This window comes from Macaca nemestrina, chromosome 7 (genome assembly GCF_043159975.1).
Source record: "Macaca nemestrina isolate mMacNem1 chromosome 7, mMacNem.hap1, whole genome shotgun sequence".
Lineage (NCBI taxonomy): Eukaryota > Metazoa > Chordata > Mammalia > Primates > Cercopithecidae > Macaca > Macaca nemestrina.
Window position 1 is genome coordinate 143,056,066 of NC_092131.1, and position 22,587 is coordinate 143,078,652.

Sequence of the window (22,587 nt, forward strand, 5' to 3'; positions counted from 1 at the left end):
GAAAAAACCCCTAGTATTAATACTACAAACATCTACAGTCATAAAATAAATTTTATAACAATACATTATAAAAATATATAAAATTATTTAATTATTAAGAAATCAAGAAACCATCACCTCCTCCACAGATTCTAATTGTTCATTTATTCCAGTGCTTCCAATTCAAATATCACACAAGGAAAAAGGTAATTTTAACATTATCTTGTACACTTTCTTTACAAGAGATATTTTAAATAGGAGAATAGGAATAGAAATAAAATTTTTAAAAATTAAATACCCCAGGCAAACATTGCAGGCACAAATAAATTATTTTATATAAACATTAAAGCAGGACAAATTGAAACCTTAATTTTGCTTCATTTACTCTTATATTGCAAAGACATTCAACTATTTTAATGGATGAAATTTTAAGAGAAAAAAATGTTAACCTTATGCATTTTTTTTTTCAAAACACATGTAATGAGTGTTAACACACCTAGGAAACTTATATTTAGCTCCAATCATACTTTTTTTTTTTTTTTTTTTTTTTTTGAGAGGAAGTCTAGCTCTGTCACCAGGCTGGAGTGCAGTGGCGATCTGGGCTCACTGCAACCTCTGCCTCCCAGGTTCAAGGGATTCTCCTGCCTCAGCCTCCTGAGTAGCTGGGCCTATAGGCGCGTGCCACCACACCCAGCTAATTTTTGTATTTTTAGTAGAGGTGGGGTTTCATCATGTTGCCCAGGCTGGTCTCATCTCTTGACCTTGTGATCCGCTCACCTCAGCCTCCCAAAAGTGCTGGGATTACAGGCGAGAGCCACCACACCCAACCTCCATTCATACTTTTTATTCTGCATCCCAGTTTACTATAATTTCTCTTCCTAAAGTCAGTTAACAGAAGACACTAAAACCAACTTAGTTTCAGGGATTCACTTTTTGTTTGTTTATTTATTTATTTTAAGAGGCAGAATCTTGCTCCCGGATAGCTCAGTGTAACCCTGAACTCCTGGGCTTAAGTGAGCCTCCCACCTCAGCCACCTGAGTAGCTAGGATTACAGATGTGTGACACCATGCCCAGCTAAGATTCATTTTTATAGTCTAATTATTTTATATTAGTTTTTAACACATTTGCAGATTTTGCATGTTTATTCTAAACAACATTTTGCCAGTTACTGGAGGATAAGACTCTTAAACTGGCAATTTTCTACATAAAAGGCAGCAACAGCCAGAGATTTGGGATATAATCTTAAATGAAAGAACTAAAGCAAAAAGTTACACAAGAGCTGGATCATTAATTAGATCAAGAGTTTGGAAAACAGGTTATGTGAAGGATAAAACAGGAAATTTTTTCAGCTCTACAGGCCATACGTTCTCTGTTGTAACTACTCAGTCTTTGTAGTGTGGAAACAGCCACAAACAACAGACACTTTTTCAGTTTGTTTGTAACTGAAAAACTGCAGCTGTTTTCCAATAAAATTTTGTTTACAAAAATCAGTAAGCAGAATTAGACCAATAGAGTTTGCTGCTCTGAATATGAAAATCAGATCCTGAATACTCAAAAGAAAAAAAAAGTTTCATAAATTTGAAGTACAGTATTTTTCATAAATTTGAAGTACAGTATTTTCACTGTCAGGTTTTGAAAATTCTATTAATACTTTTCTTCCCTCTGGTTAGTAACATTCAAATCTTTGATATCTTTAGATCTCGTTCCTCAGAATCATCAATTTTAACACTGATTTTTACTATGTGATATTGCAGAAACAGACAAAGTATTAGTTCGCATCAGACTAGTCTGGGTATTTTTTAAAATTGGTTTGCATAAAGAAATTACCCTGGGTCACATGGTAAAACTGGTCAGATTTTACTAATCTGGTATAAACTTGCTTTTTCAACACATACAATTTAGGAAAAGGCAGGGGAAGATTCTGGTTAGCAAAGAATCAATTTCTTATTGATTTAGTATAAGGATTTAGTATAGTTACTTTTTTGGGGAGAGAGGGAGAGACAGGGTCTTGCTATGTCACCCAGGCTGCAGTGCAGTGGCATGATCATGGGAGGATCATTTAAGCACAGGAGTTCAAGGACACAGTGAACTATGGTCACACCACTGCACTCCAGCCTTGACCCCCTGGGCTCAGGCGATCCTCTCATCTCAGCTTACCGAGTAGCTGAGACCACAGTAGTATGCCACTACGCCCAGCTACTTTCTTTTTTTTGTAGAGACGAGGTCTCCTTATGCCCAAGCTGGTCTCAAACTCCTGGGCTCATGTGATCCTCCTGCCTTGCCCTCCCAAAGTGTTGGAATTACAGGTGTGAGTCACTGCAGCCACCTATCTTTTGTTTTCTATTGTTGTTAAAGGAGACAAGGTCTTGCTCTATCACCTAAGCTAGAGTGCAGTGACACAGTCACAGCTCAGCTTTGACCTCCTGGGCTCAAATTATCCTCCTGCCTCAGCCTCCTGAGCAACTGGGGATTACAGGCATGAGCCTCACCCAACTTATAGTTACAAGTTACATTATTTCTAAAGACTTCGTGGTGTTTTTTTTTTGGTTGTTGTTGTTGTTTGTTCTTTTTTAAAAAAAGAAAACAACAACAAAAAAAAACAGTATTTTACTGTGTTGCCCACATGGACTCAAACTCCTGGGCTCAAGCAACCTTCCTGGCTCAGCCTCCCAAGCAGCTGTGACTACAAGTGCATGCCACCATGCCTAGTTAGATTTCAGAGTTGTAAAGACCAATGGAAGTAGAAGAAAAAGCAAGCTTGACTTTCTTTTTAAAAATGTAAAACATACGTTGGATGCTGCATCATCCTCCTCCTTTGAACTTCCATCCTCTGCATCACTTCATGAGGATGCAGTCGCTGTGCTGGAGGTGCGGTGGCTGGAATATGGTGCGATATTGGCTGGTGTGTAGGAGGAAGATGCTGAGGGATTGGTGCAGCTGTACTGGTTAAGTGAGTTGGTGGTGGGGGTGCCACAGGATGAGATGTTGCATGAGAAGATATTTGAGAATGGAAAGCATGTACGGGATGAGGAATAACATAATCCACTTGAGGTGGAGGCTGAGTCTGAGGAGGGGGATTTCCATGAGAATGCGGGCAGGCAGAAGCTTGATGATGAAGTGGCCTTGTCAAAGAGGCATCTGCAAGAAAAATATTTCAAGTATGTTACACAGGCACCATGCAGTTGAACATATATTGCTATTATACATTCCTATTGTACTTTTAAAGATATTAGTAGATATTTTTATGAATACTTTATCAAGTATTCAAGCAACTGCTCAAGCAACTTGCTCCCTTCTTACAATAATCTTGGATATCTTATGTAAATATATATTATAATTTAACTTCACTCACAGTTTCACAACATTCTATTATATGAATATACCAAAATGTACTGACAAAATCCCCACTGATAAAAAAGAAACCCAAATGCTATGATAAATATCTGTGTATGTGGTCCCTCCTGCACTCACTCTTTCATTTATATACATGTATACACACATACATACAGATCATTTCTGTAGCATAAATTGCTGTAAGTAGTTGTGGGACAGAAAGAAAAAAATAAATTTAGATGCCAGTTGATAAAATACCCTTTCCAAAAGGTTGCCATAATTAATATTTCCATCAAGAGTACACAGGAAGGGCCGGGCACGGTGGCTCACACCTGTAATCCCAGCATTTTGGGAAGCCAAGGTGGGCAGAATCACCTGAAGCCAGGAGTTCAAGACCAGCCTGGCCAACATGGCGAAGGCCCGTCTCTACTAAAAATACAAAAATTAGCTGAGCGTGGTGATGCACACCTGTAATCCCAGCTACTCAGGAGGCCGAGGCAGGAGAATTGCTTGAACCTAGAAGGTGGAGGTTGCAGTGAGCCGAGAATATGCCACTGCACCCCAGCCTGGGCAACAGAGTGAGATTCTATCTCAAAAAAAAAAAAAAAAAAAAAGGAGTACACATGAAGGCCTGATTACCCCCACACTACCACTAAATTTTTCTTTTTGAGATGGAGTTTCACTCTTGTTGCCCAGGCTGGAGTGCAATGGTGCAATCTCGGCTCAGTGCAACCTCCGCCTCCCAGGTTCAAGCGATTCTCCTCAGCCTTCCAAGTAGCTGGAATTATAGGGATGCGCCACCATCCCTATACAAATTTTTTTTTGTATTTTAGTAGAGATGGCGTTTCTCTATGTTGGTCAGGCTGGTCTCAAACTTCTGACCTCAGGTGATCCGCCCGCCTTGGCCTCCCAAAGTGCTGGGATTACAGGCGTGAGCTACTGCGCCCAGCTCACTACCACTAAATTTTTAAAATAAATGCCAATCTGAGAAAAATCTTTTATTTCTTGACCACTTGTATTTCTTCTCAGAATTATCTATTTACATGCTTAGCCTATTGTATTATTCACCTTTTTCTTATTGACTTATAAGTATTCTTTGCATATATGGAAGCTCTGTCATAATAGGGTATAAACATTTTTCCAAACTGTCTCTCTCTCTCTCCCCCTACCCCATGTTATCATCCCTGTGCTACATTAAGATGAAGGAGGCATATTTGTTTCCCAATAAATATGGAAGTAAAGTCCTTAATAAGATGGTTCCTCGCATTTCTTCATTCTACATCTTTATGTTTCAAAGTGACTGTTGAAAAATCCCTCTGAGGAATACACATCTTCCTTACTCTTAGAGATGTGCATCTACTTGACATGTAAAAAAAAAAAAAAAAGTTTGTTTCCTTAGATTTCAATCCAAATTTCATTTTATTGGAAAATGTTCTTGGAAGTCTGATATACAGCAACAGCCATTCTCTAGTTTCATTACAGAAGAGTTTTCAATTTTTAATGCTTTTGATTCATTCAGCAAGGGCAGAAGTTAGGTAACCACAACTCAACTATATTTTTAAAGTATGCCTTGTTTGTATGTACTTAAAGGAAACTTTCAACAAATCTAATTTTTAAAAGTTGCAAGACAAATTTTTAAACCAATTTTCGAACTGTTTTCAAATCAATGCTTTACTCTTTGAAAAGACACAAAGCTCAGTAGCTCTTAATCATAAAAAATTAATACACTATGTTTATGATTGTTAACTATCCTTTCTCAAATTCACAGCATTTTTTCTAGTTTCAAAGTGTTATATTTGTGTAATCATTATGCAAGACAATATTCACAAATATTACAAAACAAGAAGTTCTGTTTCAGAATGAGTCCATTTATTTAACTACTCTTAACACATCACTTTAATTCACTGTTTATCTAAACAAAACAGGTTGCTGATCATTTTAAGAATGACATAGTCTACATTCCCAAAAACCCTTTCCCTTCCTCTATTTGTGTTCCCAACAGTTTAAAAAAACAAAAAGTCTTGATATTGTTTCCTAGACATTCAACGTATCACTTGCAGATGTAGTATTATGATTTGTTCCAACATTTACTCACTACATTCCTATAGCTTTACAGTGTAGACCATTTGCTTTGCTTTACAGTGTAGACCATTTGCTTTATGATTAATCATAAGTAGCCTTACCTGTACCTCTCTCTCTCTCTCTTTTTTTTTTTCTTTTGAGACAGAGACTCGCTCTGTCTCCCAGGCTAGAGTGCAGTGGTGCGATCTCAGCTCACTGCAACCTCTGTCTCCCGAGTTCAAGCAATTCTCTTGCCTCAGTCTCCTGAGTAGACGGGATTACAGGCGCCCGCCACCACGCCCAGCTAATTTTTGTATTTTTAGTAGAGACAGGGTTTCGCCAGGTTGGCCAGAGTGGGTTCGAACTCCTGACCTCTGGTGATTCACCTGCCTCGGCCTCCCCACAAGTGCTGGGATTACAGGCGTGAGCCACCGTGCCTGGTCTTTTTTTTTTTTTTTTTTTTTTAAGAGACAGGTTCTCACTATGTTGTCCAGACAGGAGTACAAGGATTATTCACAGGTGTGATAACAGCACACTGCAACCTTGAACTCCTGAGCTCAAGCAATCCCCCTGCCTCAGCAGCCTCCCGAGTAGCGGGAAATACATGTTCATACTACCAAACCAGGCCTTACGTATCCTCTCAATACATCTTATTAATAAGATAGCAAAACTTTTAAATAATAGCATTTCAAGTACAGTTCTTTTATCACTTAATCAAGACCATAAACCTTTCAAAAGCAAGGAGAGACATATTCTTATTGCACAAGTATTGTTGTTATACATATAAATGTACTTACAAAACAGCAAACTATTCATTTGGATCCAGGTATCACAATTTATAGCCAATAGAAATTATTCCCATTTTACAAGTGTGAAGAATGTAAGGACAGAGAGACTAAATAACTTATCCAAAGTCATTAAGCTAATTAGTGAAAGCTGGGAGGTCAACTCAAATCTATCCAATTCCAAAGCTAGCGCTCTACTACACCATACTGTCTCCCCCAGTTCATTCTGGATGAAAAAGGTTTAAGAACCACATGTTTCACAAGTGAACTAAAGCATACAGGAAATGTTTTTTAAAAGCATGGGCGAGTTGGGGAGAGAATACAGACACTCCTTCAGGAAAAGAAGCCCAAAACAAAGTCATCAAAATGTCTCTAACAGAACATAATACAATTTAAATTTCCTACCTTCATTCTCATTAATACACTCCTAATGAGGTGTGTAAATTGATGCAGCCCCTTGGAGAGAAACTTAATAGTATTTATTTGAAAGTTTATCCCTCTGACATAGCAATCGCATTTCTAGGAAGTTATACTATACATAAACTCAACCATAAACAACTTAAATGTCCATCAACAGAAGACTGATTTAATATACAATGGACTTTATGGAAGTATTAAAAACCAATGAGCTTGATTTGTATGTGCTAATAGGCAAAAATCAATATATACTGTTAAATTTAAAAACAAAAAGCAAGAAGTAGAATATGTTTGATTTCCCAGTTTTAAAAGGTAAGACATATACATACCTATAGGTACAAAGAAAATTGCTAAAAGCTTTTATAGAACAGTTGCTACCTCTGATATATTAAGATTAGTAAGCTGTGCGAAGAAGCTTTTAAATTCTCATTTTATATTACTCTGCACACACTGAATGTTTTAGAATGTAACAAATGAGTCTAAAACATTTATTAGGACATTTTGAAAGGAATGAACTTACCCATGAACTGCTTCAGTATATTATTTTTAAAGGATAGGGCAGAAAATTACACATATTGAATTTCAAATAAAAGATGATCAATTAAAAATGAATACCATCAAGTATTACAAAATAGGCCGTGCATCACAGTGGTGCTCATACAAAGAATGGGCCCATTGGTCAACGCTTTGTAAAAACTGTTTCTAAATCTATTTTCCAATTTATACTTTAAATTTTAAGTTGCATTACCGAGAAGGTAAATAATATATTACCAGTTTCACTGTACACATTCTGGGTTGATCCCAGCCGTGTCTGCAGGATGCAGATTTTTTTAAATGACTGGAGTAGAAGAAAAAATCCAAGAAGATATATAACTGAAAATTACCCCTTGCCAGGTAATCAGACCAAAAACACAAATTTCCTTGCTCACTTCCTGGTTCATTTCTGGCATGAATTTTTCAATTTCATTATTAGCTTATGATCTAACAAAATAGTAAATATGTTACACAGCCTTAGGGTATTTATCATTTCTTATGCTATCTAATGAATTTCAATTTCTTTAGAAAAGCATGCCTGGGGTTCTATTTTATTTTATTTTTATAGAAACCAGGTATCACTATGTTGCCCAGGCTGGTCTCAAACTCCTGGCCTCAAGCGATCCTCCTGTCTTGGCCTCCCAAAGTGCTGCGATTACAGGAGTGAGCCATCATGCCCAACCGTGGTTATATTTTAATTGCCTGCATCAAATGAATATAAAAACCCTTTTATAACTCCCAAAGCTTGCTGTGAGGAAATTCTGTCTTATGCCTCAGTTAACTGCTTGAGAATTCTTAAAATTTACTTTACTGTGCCTAGAAATACTACTCAACTTTCACATTTCTTCAGCTATCCTAAAGAACAAATCTAAATTCCTTAAGACTTCCATTCAATCCACCTCAATTTCATAATATTAACATGGGAAAAAAAATAACCTACTCTTAAGCCAAGTAAATACTAAAAATTTAAGAACTGGGATTAATTACAGGTTATTTCACAAAGGAGTATAAAATATTTCATTGATATGCCTCTAGATTTTGTGTCCATTAAGTTTATACTTACAAGGGGGAGGCATGTAATGTCGACATGATGAGAGAGAGGGCTGTGGAGGGGGCTGGGGCTGGGGCTGCGCAACCATGCTTGATCCATAGCCATCCATTGATGATAAAGGTTGACTTGGTGCAGCAGCAGCCTGATGGCCAAAGATTGCGGCTCGGGAGGAAGAAACAGGGCAGCAGGGGTCAAATGCAGATGCTCCATGAAAACTGCCACTTCCATGACTTCTGATACCATTGTTGCTCAGGTCTACTGGCAATGCCTGCTATATAAAAAGAAAGTATATTTTATCTTTCTAAAGTTTGGTCAAATATTTCATGTTATATTATAAAAGTATTCCTAACACAAACGAAAAAATATAATCTTTAAATTAGTTTGAAAACAGTAAGATTCTTAGTGTGAAGAACTAGTGAGCACCAACAAAATACTTGGTTATCTTGTATTTATCAAGTGTATCTTGGATTGTGAAAATTGTAGTGGTTTTATAGTTAAACCAATTTTTAAAAATCAAGCATAAGATTTTATCACAAGATGAACAAAAGCTTAATAAAGTCTTTTTGTCTTATAACAAATACATCTTAGAAACTTTAAAATCATACTTCCATATTCTCCTTTATCCCAACATAAATTATGACTAGTACTTTAGGATTCCTTGAGAAATCTATCTCTAGTACTATCACACTAGAGAAAATAGTAAGGTTCTAGGAAAAATCCTGTCTGCCCCAAGCTCCAAACTGTACAAAGTAAGAATTCAACTAAAACTCTAATAAATCTACATTATTCAAAATAACAATGGACATGATTTTTCAGACTAAATTATGAATTACCTTTGCCACTTAAAGCTTTCAATTGTTCAAAAAAATAACAAAAAAAGTTAAACCACTGCTTCCTTTTATAGACACATTTATTGCATTTTATAGGCACATTTAGTGCTTTGCAGATGTTCAGGGTTTTTTGTTTTGTTTTGAACAAACTGAAGGTTTGTGGCAACACTGTGTCAAGCAAATCTATCAGAGTTATTTTTCCAACAGCATGTGGAAATTCTGTGTCTATCACATTTTGGTAATTCTCATAATATTTATATTTTTCTCATTATTTTATCTGTTATGGTGATAGTCATTGATGTTACTATGATCATTGCTTTGGGCACCAAGAACTGTACCCATATAAGACAACAAATTTAACAGATAAACATGTGTGTCCTGACCAGATATTTCCCCGTTACCCTCCTCTCCTCTCTTCGGGCCTCCCTATTCCCTGAGACACAACAACACTGAAATTAGGCCAATTAATGGCCTCTTAAGTATTCAAGTGAAAGGAAGATTTGCATATATCTCATTTTAAATCAAAACAGAGAAATGATCAAGCTTAGTGAGGAAGGCATGTCAAAAGCCGAGATAGGCCAAAAGCTAGGCCTCTTGCACCAGTTAGCCAAGTAATGAATGCAAAGGAAAAATGCTTGAAAGAAACTGAAAGTACTCCAGTGAACACAGAAATGATAAGAAAGTGAAACAGCCTTATTGCTGATCTAAAGAAAGTTTTAGTGATCTAGATGGAAGATCAAACCAGCTACAACATTCTCTTAAGCCAAAGCCTAAACCAGAGCAAGGCCCTAACTCTTCAATTCTATGAAGGCGGAGGGAGGCAACGAGGCTGCAGAAGAAAAGTTTGAAGATAGCAGAGGTCAGTTCATGAAATTGAAGGAAAGAAGCTATCTCTATAAGATAAAAGTGCAAGGTGAAGCAGCAAATGCTGATGCAGAAGCTGCAGTAAGTTATCCAGAAAATCTAGCTAAGATCATTTATGGAAAGGGCTACAATGAATAACAGATTTTCCATGTAGACAAAACCGCCTAATATTGGAAGATGTCATCCAGGACTTTCATAGCTAAAGAGAAGTCAATGGCTGGCTTCAAAGTTTCCAAGGACTGGATGATTCCTGTTAGGGACTAATGTAGTTGGTGGACTTAAAATCCAACGCTCATTTACAATTCCAGAATTCCCAGGGCCCTTTAGAGTTAGGCTAAATCTATTCTGCCTGTACTCCATTAACAAACAACAAAGCCTAGATGACAGTACATCTATTTACGTGGTTTACTGAATACTTTAAGAATACTGTTGAGACCCACTACTAAGAAAAAAAGATTCCTTTCAAAATGTTACTGCTTGGCAAAAGTGAGACCTTTTCTCAAAAAAGAAAAAAGAAAATTGCTGTTTATTGACAACGCACAGTCACCCAAGAGCTCTAATGATGTATAAGAAGATTAATGTTTTCATAGCTGCTAACACAACATCCAGTCTGCAGACTATGAATCAAGGAGTAATTTCAACTTTCAAGTCTTATTATTAAAGAAATACATTTCATAAGGCTACAGCTGCCATAATAATTCCTCTGATCAATCTGGGCAAAAGTAAATTGAAAACCTTACAGAAAGGAGTCACCATTCTAGATGTCATTAAGAACATTTGTGGTTCATGGAAGGCAGTCAAAATACCAACATTAATAATTTGGAGGAAGTGGATTCCAAGCCTCATGCATACTTGGAGGGGTTCAAGACTTCAGTGGATCTTCAAAGTAACTGCAGATGTTGTGAAGACAGCAAGAAAACTAGAATAAGAAGTTGGACCCTGAAGATGTGACTGAATTGCTGCAACTCATGATAAAAGTTGAATGAGTTGCTTCTGACAGAGAGCATAGAAAGTAGCTTCTTTCTTTTATTTATTTTATATGTATTTTTGGAGATGGTGTCTCACTCTATTGCCCAGGCTGGTGTACAGTAGGGAAATCTTGGCTCACTGCAACCTCCGCCTCCCAGGTTCAGGTGATTATCTGGCCTCAGCCTCGCGAGCAGCTGGGATTACAGGTGCATATCACCACACCCGGCTAATTTTTGTATTTTTAGTACACACAGGGTTTCACCATGTTGGCCAGGCTGGTCTTGAACTGCTGACCTCATGTGATCTACCTGCCTCACCCTCCCAAAGTGACAGGATTACAGAAGTGAGCCACTGCACCCGGTCTCTTTTACTTTTTTTGAGACAAGGTCTCACTGCGTTGCCTACACTGGAGTGCAGTGATACAAACAGGGCTCACTGCAGCCTCCACCTACCCAGCTCAATCCTCCCAACTTCAGCCTCCCAAGTAGTTGGGACCACAGGCGCATGCCACTGCACCCAGCTAATTTTTAAATTTTTTGTAGAGACAGAGTCTTGCCATGTTGCCCAGACTGGTCTTTAACTCCTCCCACCTCAGCCCCACAAAGTGTTGGGAACAAACGCATGAGCCACCATGTCTGGCTGGAAGTGGTTTTTTTTCTTTTTTTTTTTCTTTTTAACAAAAAAATTGCAGGCCCCCAGAGACAGCATTTTAAAAAATAAAAAGAAAAGAAAAAACCTACAGCAAAAGTGGTTTTTTGAGATAGAATCTACTCCTGGTAAAGATAGTGGGAACAAGACGGAAATGACAGCAAAAGATTTAGAATATCACACAAACTTAACGTATTACATTAGTACATTACATAAACTTAAAGCAGTTGCAGAGTTTAAAAGGATTGATTCCAATTCTGAAAGAAGTTCTATGGGTAAAATGCCATTAAACAGCATCATGTGCTACAGAGAAATCTTTCATGAAAGGAAGAGTCAATCAATGCAGCAAACTTCACTGTTATCTTACTTCAAGAAATTGCCACAGCCCCCCAATCTTTAGGTGCCACCACTCTCATCAGTCATAGCCATCAACATTAAGGCAAGACCCTCCATCAGCAAAAAGTTTACAATTTGCTTAAGTCTCAGAGGATTGCTGGCATTTTTAAAAAATGTATTAGCAATAAAGTATTTTAAAATTGAATTATTTTTAAACTGAAACATGTACAATAAGGTATTTTTAAACTGAAGTATTTTTAAATTGAAGTATGTACATTTTTTAAACATAATGCCACTGTGAGGTGGACTTAGTATAGTGTAAACATTAAATTTTACATGTACTGGGAAACCAAAAAATACATGTGACTTGCTTTACTGCAGCATTCACTTTATTGTATTTATTGTGGTTGTCTGGAACCAAACCTGCAGTATCTCCAAGGTATGTTTGTATTAGGCATATGATTTTAGAGAAAGCCCACTAAGTTGGGAAATAAACCAGAGGGTAGATTCCATTTCCACTCATCAAGTAATATTTTCCTCCAGAAGTTTTTTATCATTATTATTATTATTTTTTTTTTGAGACAGGATCTCTGTTACCCAGGCTGGAGGGCAATGGTGCAATCTTGGCTCACTGCAACCTCCACCTCCTAGGCTCAAGCGATTCTCCTACCTCAGTCACCCACAAGAAGCTAGGACTAAAGGCAAGAGACCCCACGCCCAGCTAATTTTTGTTTTTTTGTTTCATTTTGTTAGAGATGGGGTTTCACCATGTTGCACAGGGTGTTCTCGAACTCCTGTGGTCAAGCGATCCACTCGTCTCAGCCTCCCAAGGTGCTAGGATTACAGGCGTAAGCCACTGCACACTGCCTTCCAAAAGCATTTGGAAAAATCCTAAGTAAAATGCTTTCACTTCTAATCTAGAACAAAGGCAAGAATCACTTCTTTGTAATTTTTTTTTTTTTTTTTTTTTTGAGACGGAGTCTTGCTCTGTCACCCAGGCTGGAGCGCAGTGGCGCGATCTTGGCTCACTGCAAGCTCTGCCTCCCGGGTTCACACCATTCTCCTGCCTCAGCCTCCCAGCGCCCGCCACCATGCCCAGCTAATTTTTTTGTATTTTTAGTACAGACGGGGTTTCACCGTGTTAGCCAGGATGGTCTTGACCTCCTGACCTTGTGATCTGCCTGCCTCAGCCTCCCAAAGTGCTGGGATTACAGGCATGAGCCACCGCACCCGGCCACTTCTTCGTATTCTTAAATACAAACCTACTGCTTAGGTTCATTGGAACCATACTTTTCAAAATGTGATTAAAGATCATAAAGATCTGATGTTATATACGCATTATACACAGGAACTGTTCAATACTGGAAGCTGAGGGGTTTGAGATGATAAAACCTAGGGTAACGCATTTGTCAAAGGCCCAAGTCACCCAGCTGTCCTCAGAGGAACCACAGTAGTCTTTTTAGTTTCAGTGAGCTCTAGGCTCAGGGGGAATAATAGAAACAGAAGGAACTCTGGGTGCTGAAAGGAAAGGGAAGTGATGATACAGAAGCTGGGAAAGAGAAAAGGAGGAGCTCCTTTTGTTTGTATTATTTATCTACAATCAAGCATATATCTGTTCTCCTTCTGTTGAATTAGCAAATGCAATGTATGTCTTCAATTCAGGTAAATAAGGTTTAAGAATAATGTTTTAAGAGTGAATTTAGGTTTATGGTTCCAATCCTTTCCCTACTATTTAGACTAAAATTAAAATTAGATGTGGACTAGAATATCAACATCTTATGAAGGTGACCACATTTCATCTTATCTTCATCTCCAGTCAGTGATTAAGAACATTCCCAGAGTAAAGTAATTCCTAGAAGAAACTGAGGGTTAACATTAAAGAATAAAGGGGAAAAAACAGTAATGAGAACCCTCTTCTTCACAATTCCAACAGTTCATTCAACTCTTATTCTCAAAAGACAATCAAGGGTAAGCAAGATGAGTATAGTGATAGGACATAATAATTGGCTTACGTAGATTATAAATGACGCATCACACTAATAAACTACTAGGCACGGTGGTACATGCCTGTAGTCCCGGCTAATTGGAAGTCTGGGGCAGGAGGATTACTCGAGCCCAGGAATTTTAGGACAGCCTGAGACACAAGGCAAGACCCTCTCTTAAAAACAAAAAACAAAACAAAACAAAAAGCAGGACGTGGGGTGCGGTGGGGTGAGGTTGGGGAGTGGAGGGGTGTGTGGCAGGGGTGGGTAGGGATGAAAGCCATATCATATCAAAGAAAGCAGTGAGAATTATCTACATGACTACTGCATCTTCTCGGTCTGTAGAGGTCTAATTTTTCTTTGACTATGCACAATCTGGCACTCAATCATAAGATATCTACAAAATCACAAATCTCAGGTTTTGTTTGCTTCTTCTGCTCCTCTACTTTCTGCTGTGCCCAAATAGGTCTAAAGTGAAGACTATATGAGGTTATTTTATGAGCATGTGATTAATTTTAAAGTCCTACAAACATTGATATGAGTCTGTTGTCTTCAAAGATCTCACTCTCTTTACCTTCAAACCCATTATCACCACTGAATGCCTGGGATCCTGCTGATTCTTCTCAAGTTTTGTTTGCAGTCCAAATACTTCTACTAATACTTATAGATGGGTAAATGGGTTATATTTATTTTACACCAAACAGAACTGTAAAAGAGATCCTACCTATAATTAACTCAAGCTGAAATAAAACATTGTATACATAATTGATGTCTCAAACTAGCTGTATTATTTTATTAATAACAAAATATTCTGCAAATGAGACTTTTGGCAGCTCTTTAATGTAGGAAAAGCTGGTAGACCCACCTCTTCACCATTTTCCTACAATACTTATGAAGCATTTTGTAACCAAATATAGCAAAAGAAAGTTATACTTTCAAGCAGATCCTTTCCTTCAATCCACTGGAAAAGTTTTCTTGATGCTCCCTCATTCCCAAGAGATAGGACAGATCTGGACCATCCGTTAATACCCAGAAAGGTTACCAAAATCGAAGTAACATCTAAAATCTCCTTAATTATATTTTCTACTCAATTCAAACTTCCTCTTGATAATAGCAGCTATATTTTTAAAGAGAATACCTATCCTTTTTTTTTTTTTTTGAGACGGAGTCTTGGTCTGTCGCCCAGGCTGGAGTGCAATGGTGTGATCTCAGCTCACTGCAACCTCCACCTCCCAGGTTCAAGCGATTCTCCTGCCTCAGCCTCCCGAATACCTGGGATTACAGGCATGTGCCACCACGCCCAGCTAATTTTTGTATTTTTAGTAGACATGGGGTTTCACCATGTTGGTCAGACTGCTCTCGAACTCCTGATCTCATGATCCACCCACTTTGGCCTCCCAGAGTGCTGGGATTACAGGCATGAGCCACCGCGCCCAGCCCTTATTAATTATTTTTAATCCGTCAGACCCAGAAGACATACCATCAAAATTTTAAAAGATGAGGCAAGTATTTTAGGAAAGGTCAGGCGACATAGAAAAGCAGTAGCTTGGCCGGGCACGGTGGCTTAATGCCTGTAATCCTAGACAAGAAGAGTGAGATTCCGTTTCAAAAAAACAAAAATAAAACAAAAAACAACAACTTCGCAGTCTTGCTCTGTTGCCCAGGCTGAAGTGCAGTGGCGTGATCTTGGCTCACTGCAACCTCTACCTCTAAGGTTAAAGTGATTCTCCTGCCTCAGCCTTCCAAGTAGCTAGGACTACAGGTACACACCACCACACCCAGTTAATTTTTGTATTTTTAGTAGAAACGGGGTTTCACCATGTTGGCCAGGCTGGTCTTGAACTCCTGACCTCAGGTGATCCACTTGCCTTGGCCTCCCAAAGTGCTGGGATTACAGGCGTGAGCCACCATGCCGGCCTCTTTGACTTTTTTTGCAGCACTTTTTTCCTGGAATATTATATGTCAAAATTACAACTTTTCTCTGAAATTACATTTTTTGTTTTGTTTTGTTATTTGTGTTTTTTTTTTTTGAGATGGCATCTCACTCTGTCGCCCAGGCTGGAGTGCAATGGTGTGATCTTGGCTCACTGCAACCTCCATCTCCCGGGTTCAAGCGATTCTCCTTCCTCAGCCTCCCAATTTGCAACACCCACACTTGTATTACAATCGTACATGGAAGTGACATAACAAAAGTTAAAGGAGCATGGAACATTTGACTTCTTTTACTCCATGTGATCGCCAATACTAACTTAATATTGACATTTTGCGAACTCACTAATAATACCAACTAATTTAATTATAATTTTTTGCTGACATTTTGATTCTCCATAAACTGAAAACCTCATCTGCTCCTGAGAAAACATGCTACAGGTCTGCATGTGAGAAGGCTGTTTATTTCTAGATGAGTGAAGGTTATAGTGAACTCTAGAGTAGGAGGTAAAAGGGGAAAAACTGGGAGAATTTTCCAATTCTTCATGAATTAGCCTAACACTAGAGTTTCAACAATTTGTTTAAAATAAGATCCCAAAGATCAGATTCAACTGTATTTAACTAAAAACATCAAAAACCATTCCAGAATAAAAAAAAAAATAGTGATTTTTAGATTATGTATCAGTTTTGATTACCTACATCCCTGGTCCGTTCAATTAGTTGTAATAATTCAGTCCATCTGAAAATCCCAGAGACTTAATTAAAAAGAAATCACAGACCACAAAATTAGGCCATTTTTGAATGTAAGAATGTGACTAATTCAGTGTATAAAATCTATCCCTAGGGGTTTTTTCTCCTCCTGAAGCCACCACAACTAAAAAAGAAAGGTGGGTTGGTTTTAACTCAAGTAATTACTACCTCATGCTGGGTTTTCCAGTCATCTAAAACAGGAAGAAGGGGAAGGGAAAGAAGAAAGGAAAGGGAGGGAATGAAGGGGAAGAGGAAAGGCAAGAGAGGGAAGGAAGGAGAGAAAGAGAGGGAAGGAAGGAGGGAAAGAGAGAAAGGAAACAGAGGAAGAATGGGAAGGAGTTAAAAAAAAAAGAGGAACAGAGGGAGGGAGGGAAGAAAGCAGGGAGAGAAATGCAGGGAGGGAAGAGAGACAGGAATGAGGGAAGAGGGAGAGAGAGAAAAGCGAGAAGGAGAGAGAAAGAGAAATTGGATGCAAAAGGGAGAGACAAGGGAGGCAGGAAAGAAAGACTGACTCAAATTCCACATACCTGTTCATGATAGCTGGTACCAGAACTACTATTTGCTCCACAAGGTGCTTGTACTTGTGGAGGTCTTTCCACAGGGCAAGCAGGATCACTAAAGGAGGGAGAAACTGGGACAGCTGGGTGGGGAGTATGGTGGTGGTGGTGATGATGTTGAAAATGGTGACCATGCTGCTGAAAGCAACTTGTATGAGGATGTCCTAATGCATGGTGGTTCTGTGACGACCCTCCACATGGTGAGTGCTGGGGACAGCAGGAAGGTAACCTTGGCATTGCAGGAGGGCCAGTTTCCGTTACAGCACTAGATGTAGTTCTCCTTGAGTCATCTTGAAACAGAAAAAAATGCACAGAATAATCAAATCATGAAACATCACTGTGTAAAAAAATAAGTATGGGGTATAATTAATAAATGTTTAAAGAAATGTTTAGTAAATTCAAATCTCCGTAAATAATGTGATAGTGCCACATTCTTTTTTTTTTTTTTTTTTTTTGAGATGGAGTCTCGCTCTTGTTGCCCAGGTTGGAGTGCAATGGTGCCATCTCGGCTCAGCAAAACCTCCGCCTGGGTTCAAGCGATTCTCCTCCCTCAGCCTCCTGACTAGCTGGAATTACAGGCATACGCCTCCAGGTCTGGCTAATTTTGTATTTTTAGTACAGATGGGGTTTCTCCATGTTGGTCAGGCCGGTCTTGAACTCCCAACCTCAGGTGATCCACCCGCCTTGGCCTCCCAAAGTGCTGGGATTACAGGCATGAGCCACCACGCCCAGCCAATAGTGCCACATTCTTAACATATACATCATATGATTTTAGGCAGTGGTCTTCATTGGGATTTTTCTGAAACTCTAAATTTTTCAGGAGGCTCATATTTACTGTGATGTGTAAGTATGGCAATAGATCATGTTTTCCTAGGGCATAACAAATGATTTCTTACAAGTAAAATTGCATTTTAAAAGTTTAAAAATACCACGAGTCCTTCCACTATATGCTACAAAGCAAATGCTCTTCCCCTGAGCTCCATGAACCCCTAACATCATAAATCATTCCTAAATAATGCAGACAGCCATGTACTTCTTAAAATCTCACCTTCTTAAGACACAGCCACCCAAGTCAGAGTGTACCTGGCTGAGTCTCTCTATCCGCCAACCTTTTTTTTTTTTTTTTTTTAAAAGACTGGGTCTCACTCTGTCACCCAGGCTGGAGTACAGTGGCTCGATCTTGGCTCACTGCAACCTCCACCTCCCAGGCTCAACAGGTTCTCCTGCCTCAGCCTCCTAAGTAGCTGGGGCCATAGCCACACAGCACCATGCCCAGCTAATTTTTGTATTTTTTTGTAGAGATGAGATTTTGCCACATTGCCCAGGCTGGCCTCAAGCTCCTTCATGAGCTCAGATGATCCGCCCACCATGGCATCCCAAAGTGCTTAGATTACAGGCGTAAGCCACCATGTCTGGACCAGAATCCTTTTTCCTTCCTTTTGATGCTATACAATAGAATATAAGAAATGATCAGACTCTAATACTTGGAAAATAAAATGTGCTTTATAATAATCTAGTGACTTAGTGTCACATCATGGGGAAAGAAGCATGGAGTCAAATGAATCTGGGTTCTCATCTGGGACCTTTCTTTAGCAATGTGACCTTAGAAAAGTTATTTAATCTCCTTTTCATCTATAAAATGTGGTAATAAAATTGCCTTGCACGGTTGTTAGAAGATACACGTCTTGATATAAAACACGAGTCCTGATTATGCTCTCTGCCACATGCCCAGTTATTTTGAAGGTATGTTCTTCTATGACAGAAGAACTGCAAAAGTATCCCCTGAAAGTCTGTGCCAGTGTTTCAAACTCATTTAAAACCCAGAAACTTTTCCTCAAACTAAATATTATATGGAAACTATATAAAAGAGATTTTAAAAAACTGAAGCCTCTGATTAAATTATAAGAGTGAAGAGCCTAAAGCCAAATCCTTGCCCTGCTGCCACTCTTAAACCTCCACTCTGATTCTGAGGCATGTCCTCAGAATCCTTAGAATTCTGGAACATTACTGTCCTAGCCTTGATTTTGGAGTACCCAAGAGTAGGGATACCTTGCTCCTATGTGGCTCAAAGTACCTAGCTAATCTCTTCTGGGCCAATATATCAATTAGGAATCTTCTGCTTATTTACAAATAAAATAAAAATCCAACCAAAACAGCTTAAACAATAAAGGGAATTATGGGCTCACATAAATGAACCTGGGTAGGGGGGTGCTTCAGACTGCTTGATAAGATTCCAGCAAATTTCCCTAAAATTCTCCTGATTCTGCCCTCTCTTACATGTCCTATCCTGCCTTTCCTGATTCTCATCTCTTCAAGGTCTGTGCTCTAACCTCTGTTACCCAGTAGCTCTAATCTAAGTTTCTGTATATTCGTTTTTTCCAAGTTCCTAGTCTGGCCTATGGGGGCTAATCTCCCAACCCTTTTGTAAAGGTTCTTAACCTGGGAACTCGAATTCACGGGTCTGTGAACTTGGACGGAAGAAAAATACAAACTGTCACTAACCTCTAATTGCCCTGAGAATTATGTTAAATATTGTAATTTGTAATAATAACAAAGACAACAAATTATCTACTTTTTAAAACAAATAATAGCAGTTCCAAAGTCAGTTCTATAATTATGTTACTTTCATTCACTTGTATTCCAAATGTGTTGAATAACCTGGACAGTGTTAAAACTGGCCTATCAGGAACTGACGGTGATCAACAGTGTCTTAGGGCTATGCTGAACCCAACATTAAGTAACTGTTTCCTATAAATTACAATATGTATAGCAATTATTCATTATTACAGTAGCTTTACTTGCTACAGCATTTTCAAGGTTTTATCTTAGTCCCTATGTAAAAGTGTTATACAAGTCAATATCATTTATTGTGTATTACATCAGGAAAAAAGGTTGAAAACCTTTGAGACACCAAGCTCACTCACTGGGATACACTAAATTACCTTCATGGTTCCTTCCAACTCTGACACTGTAATTTTACAAACCAAGTTACCTGAGGATTACGTGTGACTCAAAAAGTCAGGGTATGAGTTTATAACCATCACTAAAGTGATGGATATGACACACATCTGTTCAGAAATAGCTTGTCATCTTTTACCTTTGAGCATTTTGAATATAAAAATCAGATTGAGAGAAGAGGAAGCACAATGACTATAATGTATTTAAGGCTGAACACATACTTAAGGTGTAAAATCATTAACAGTATGGCTTCAAAAAAAAGACTGACCTTTTAGCTTTACTTCCTAGGCAACAGATTTGGCTTCCAATTAAATAGTCTATTTTCCTATAGTCCAGAACCTCTTTGTTTCTCAAATAGGCTTGCATCCGAAAGTAAAGACAACCAATTAGCCTCTCATTCAAGAGTTACTACCCAAATAAAATTGCCATAAATTAGAGGTAAAATACAAAGACATACGATTCAGTAAATAAAACACTTCCTTTTCTATTATAATAAACCCATAGAGGGCCCACTAAAAATGAGACAATCATGAACCTGCATCAGGGAAATTAACTCCACAGCCCAGTGACAATAATTTAGTTAAAGTGCCTCCTAGGAGTGCCTTCAGCAACTCTAGCAGGATTACCGAGATGCAGGCATGACTTTAATCATTCATTCAACAGTCTTACACACAATAAAGTCGTGGTAAAAGATCTACAAAAGGGGCCGGACTTGGTGGCTCATGTCTGTAATCCCACCACTTGGTGAGGCGGAGGCGGGCGGATCACGACTTCAGGAGATTGAGACCATCCTGGCTAACACGGTGAAACCCCATCTCTACTAAAAATACAAAAATTAGTCGGGCATGGTGGCGGGCGCCTGTAATCCCAGCCACTCGGGAGGCTGAGGCAGGAGAATGGTGTGAACCCGGGAGGCAGAGTTCGCAGTGAGCCGAGATGGCGCCACTGCCCTCCAGCCTGGGTGACACAGTGAGACTCGGTCTCAAAAAACAAACAAACAAGCAAACAAACAAACAAAAAGATCTACAAAAGGCACTGGATAATACAACGGTGAAAATGGAAAGTCCTGGCGTTTAACATAACTTACAGTAAGGTCTGCCTTTGCTGTTTTTATCTTTAGCAACCAGAAACATGCTTGCACAATGTAGGTGGCTCAATAAGCGCTTTCTATATTTAAGTTAAATTCACAAGGGAAAAGCAGCATGCAATCATGTAGCTAAGTGCCAAGAAGAGAAACACTTGCTCTTTGGCCCTTAAGGAGCTCATCATCAAGCATGGAGACAATTCAGGATACAAATCAACCAATATTAGAACAGAAGCACTGGGTTCTAGCACAGCATAAAGCAATGCTGCCCCCAATATCTGGCAATGCCTGGAGACATTTCTGGTTGTCACAATCGGAGGGGAGGTGATGTTACTGGAATTTAGAGGCTAGAAACCAAGGATGCTGCTAAATATCCTGTAACGCACAGTCCTTCCCCACCTCCCACTGTAAGAACTATCTGGCCCAAAGTCAATAATAGTGCCAAGGTTGAGAAATCTTGGCATAAAGGCGAAAAGGAGAGGTGCCACGCCAGATTGCCTAGGTTTGAATTCTTGCTCCACTATCATATAATCTTGGATATGTTATTTCACCTGTAGAATGAGAAGAGTAATAAAATCTCCCTCATTGGTTACTGCAAAACTCAGTTATTATAGGTAAATCCACCGGCCAACATTATAGGCTCAACAAATGTTAGCTATTGTTATCCACTAGAGTGTAAGCTCTGTTAGAACAAAAGTTTATCTGTTTTGTTCCCACTACCTAGAACAGTGCTTGACATATAGTGTGCAATCAATAAATATGTGTTAAACAAATGAATATATAGGATATCATGTATGCATAACACAAGGACCACATGGAGAGGTCAGGCAGATAATGAGTTGTTTGTAGCACACTGAGTTTGAACTGACTGCAGAATGGTCCAGGACAGATGTCCAAGAAGCAACTGGATATGAAAGTCTAAAATGGCCAGGCATGGTGGCTCACGCTTGTAATCCCAGCACTTTGGAAAGCTGAGGCAAGTGAATTGCTTGAGTCCAGGAGTTCAAGACCAGCCTGGGCACATGGCAAAACTCTATCTCTACAAAAAATACATAAATTGACCAGGTGTGGTAAAGTGTAGTCTACTTGTGAGGCTACTTGTGGGGCTACTTGTGGGGCTGATGCAGGAAGATCACTTGAGCCTGGAAAGTGGAGGCTGCAGTGAGCCTGTACTCCAGCCTACATGACAAAGCAAGACCCTGTCTCGAAAAAAAAAAAAAAAAAAAAGACGTTTAAAACAAATACAGTGGTCAAAAAACACAGAAGAGAGAGTCATCAGCATACTAGTGATAGGTGACAACACTTACAGTAATGAAATGGGCTAGTGAGAAGGATGAGAACACAGTCCTGGGAAGAAAACGAATTATGAAAAGGAGACTATTGTCAGATTTTATAAGATCATGTTTATTCATTATGAAAGGAGTCAGAAGCCCATTAGAGGAAAGAGTTTAGTGTGACAAAAATACAATTAAATGTACATAGACATAACACAACTGTACATGCGCATGTACTAAGGAAA

At 38.8% G+C, this 22,587-nt stretch overlaps 1 protein-coding gene across 9 annotated transcripts in view; it reads right to left on the reverse strand.

Annotated features, from left to right (window-relative positions):
- Positions 1-22,587, reverse strand: part of LOC105489539 (ring finger protein 111) — a 111,510-nt gene that overhangs the window by 12,218 nt on the left and 76,705 nt on the right. For 6 of the 9 annotated variants that reach the window (XM_011754417.3, XM_011754382.3, XM_011754453.3 and 3 more), the window contains exons 6-8: positions 16,997-17,316; positions 8,174-8,432; positions 2,770-3,118 (exon numbers count right to left, since the gene is read on the reverse strand). In XM_011754417.3, the coding sequence (XP_011752719.2) occupies positions 2,770-3,118; positions 8,174-8,432; positions 16,997-17,316 (928 nt within the window). The remainder of the gene's footprint in view (positions 1-2,769; positions 3,119-8,173; positions 8,433-16,996; positions 17,317-22,587) is intronic. The other 3 variants (XM_011754411.2, XM_011754443.2, XM_011754462.3) reach the window with 1 other exon arrangement.